This window comes from Gavialis gangeticus, unplaced genomic scaffold (genome assembly GCF_001723915.1).
Source record: "Gavialis gangeticus isolate Ggan-Ray unplaced genomic scaffold, GavGan_comp1, whole genome shotgun sequence".
NCBI lineage: Eukaryota > Metazoa > Chordata > Crocodylia > Gavialidae > Gavialis > Gavialis gangeticus.
This window is the reverse complement of record NW_017729031.1, coordinates 31,851,287-31,854,034: the sequence shown is the minus strand read 5'-3', so window position 1 is coordinate 31,854,034 and position 2,748 is coordinate 31,851,287. Positions and strand designations below refer to the sequence as shown.

At 44.4% G+C, this 2,748-nt stretch overlaps 1 protein-coding gene across 1 annotated transcript in view; it reads right to left on the bottom strand.

Moving 5' to 3' along the window:
• The window catches only part of ADCY5 (adenylate cyclase 5), a 412,412-nt gene that overhangs the window by 154,106 nt on the left and 255,558 nt on the right, over positions 1 to 2,748 (bottom strand). Inside the window, exon 3 of the mRNA XM_019522576.1 lies at positions 366 to 487. Within this exon, the coding sequence (XP_019378121.1) occupies positions 366 to 487 (122 nt within the window). The remainder of the gene's footprint in view (positions 1 to 365; positions 488 to 2,748) is intronic.

The window sequence follows — 2,748 nt, the reverse complement described above, 5'->3', positions numbered from 1 at the left end:
TTTTTTTTTTTTTTTTTTTTTTTTTTTTTTTTAAATCATTAATAAAGCAAAGCTACATGACTCCCCTGCTTCTTCCTAAAATACTTGAAGGATTCTAGGAAAAGTTCATGGAGGAGGGATATTTTAGAAACAACTTCTCAAAATGAAGGCAACACAGATGCAGAGGATGCTGCCTCCCCATGACGCAAATAAAACTCACATGCGTTTGCTGGTGCTGCTCTTTAAAAAAAAAAATGCAACAGATTTTAGCCATTATTGATCTTGGATTATCCATCTGTGCCATTCCCCTTCTTTGATAGTAAGGGCCAGGGCTTGGTATGGCCCTCTCTTCTTTTGCCAGGCAGGATGCAGGCTGCCGCTCTTACCTGACATTGTCGTGCTTCTGGATGTAGATCTTATGAAACATCATATCCTCCTGTTTGGCATTAATGTCAGCTTTCATCTCCATGGCAACGTGACGAGGAAGTACGGAGAGCAGGAGACGCTCCTGTGGAGTCAGACAGATGAACCAATTAAAACACCTGCTGCCCAGTTAACAAACATACTTTGCTTCTTATTTGAGAGAAATTAAGCCATCAGTTCAGTGACTGATGAGTAAAAGCAGAAGACATGGTCTTCAGAAACCACCAGCCAGTTCTGCCATCAAACACCTGGGGCCATGTCCCATGCACAAAGCGAGAGGACAATGATATAGGAAGAAAATGAACTAACTGGCATCCCAGTTTCACTGTATGCGCTATCCACAGCTGTCAGTTCTTCCAGATGAAGGAGTCACCGACTCAATAAGCACCCACTTGCAATCACACCAGTTGGGACCTTTATGGTTGCATGATTTCATGGCATAGACCAGAAACCCCAGCAAAGTGGAGCTCAACCAAAAATTGAATTATTGGTGAAGTATATGAGCAGGTGCAAAAGGTGGTGGCACCTCACCTAAAACCTGTGCTTTGATGCTTTTATATAAATCTCAGGGCTCTCAGGTACACAGCTACACCGATTTCCTAGTGCTCTTTTACTTTGTTCACAAAGTCCTGCCTCCCTTCATGACTCAAAGGGCAATTTGAGGATAGTTGTGTTCCCAGAAGCAACACGAGTCCATTCCTTTCCTCAGCAGCAACAAAATCAATGGGGCTGCATCCATGTAAATGGCAGGAGAATTTGACCAATGGAACAACACATTTCTATTTGTTTTATACCCAACCCCCCAGTGAGGATCAGGGCCCACTTGCACAAGGTGCAGGAAAGCCTCCTACCCAGCCAGTGGTAGTACCTCAGTGACTGACTGGCCTTGTCCATTGTCCAAAAATTTCATCTTTCCTGATCAACTGAAGTGCAGCTTCGTTTCATTGCAATAGGGTTTAATGTGGCTTTCTTATCATGAATTTGTATGTCATTGTGCATAAAGCTGTATACTCCAGTTACTGACGGCCAGTGATGGCTGCGAAGTCACTTTTACTAAACACCACACAAAGCCTTTGCTCTTGGTCCTGCTGCACTTGGCAGTCAATCACATGGCAGCGCTTTGTGCCTGTCCTCATGGGCTTGGGGCAGCAATTACATATAAACTGGGAAAAGTGATCGGAAACCAGATCTGATCTGTAACACAACAGAAGATTCATGCACATAAACTGCTTTCAAAATGGGTGAAACCAGTTTAAAATAAACCTGGATGGAAGTAGTAGCAGACTTAACTGGTTTAGGGTAAATGGGTTTATTGAACTTCCATCCCAGATGCCCTCCAGATTCAAGTTAACCCACAGTCCCCCAACATCCCAGGATGCTTTGCACCTCCCCCACAACCCCTGCGCACCCCCCCAGGATGGGTCGGCTAGCTGGCTGAAGTTGTCTGCTCCAGCTGAGCAGGGAGGCATGCTCTAGCACCCCACAACTTCTGGCCTGGGGCAATGCAGGCATGTGGCTGCATTTCCAGAATCAAAAGTGAAAGTCTGTTCACTTGCTTATCAATTCAATCTACACAGCTTAGACCAACCTGCAAAGATTGAATCAATTCAGCCTTGGGCTTTTTGACTGCCTGTATTTAGCCACCGAGTCCAGATACAATAAACTTTTCCCCTGCCTCTCCTGTCCCCTTTTTTAATCTTCCTTAAGTTCTTTAGGAAAAAGCAGGTTAAAATATGGACACCTATCCTGTTGGATCAGCGCAAGTGTATTTTAATCAGCAGGCAGAGGCAGCATGCTCTGGCATGGATGTCAAAACCAAGTCTGTGCTAATGTCACCAAGGGAAACGGAGAAACCCTTTGCCAGCTACACAGTCACAATCACAGTCTCGTATAAACGAAGGACCATAACCTTATCCAGCAGCTCATTAATTCCCAACACCACAATGAACACTAGGGATCACACTGCAGTCATGACTCAGACGGTCGGTGCTCTGGTACTAATTACTCACGTCATCATTAGACAACCTCTTGTCCATAGTTCAAATTATAAATACATCATTGGTTTCCAATTCCTATTTTTGTCACAAAGTTACTCACTCACTTTTGTCTACGCACAGGATAAACTATGAGAAAACTAGTTTTTGGAAAATAGTACATGTGATGCACCCACTATAGAAAAGTTTGCAGCCTGTTAAAATTACACAGGGCTGACTTGCTTCCTTTTATGTGCGTTTCAAAGGGCTTGATTCTGATCTCCAGCCCTGCATATGGAGCAACAAAGTGGAACATGATGCGTCAGCTTCAAGGGAGGGAGCTAGCTGGGGTTATTGCGGGGCCCCTGGCACG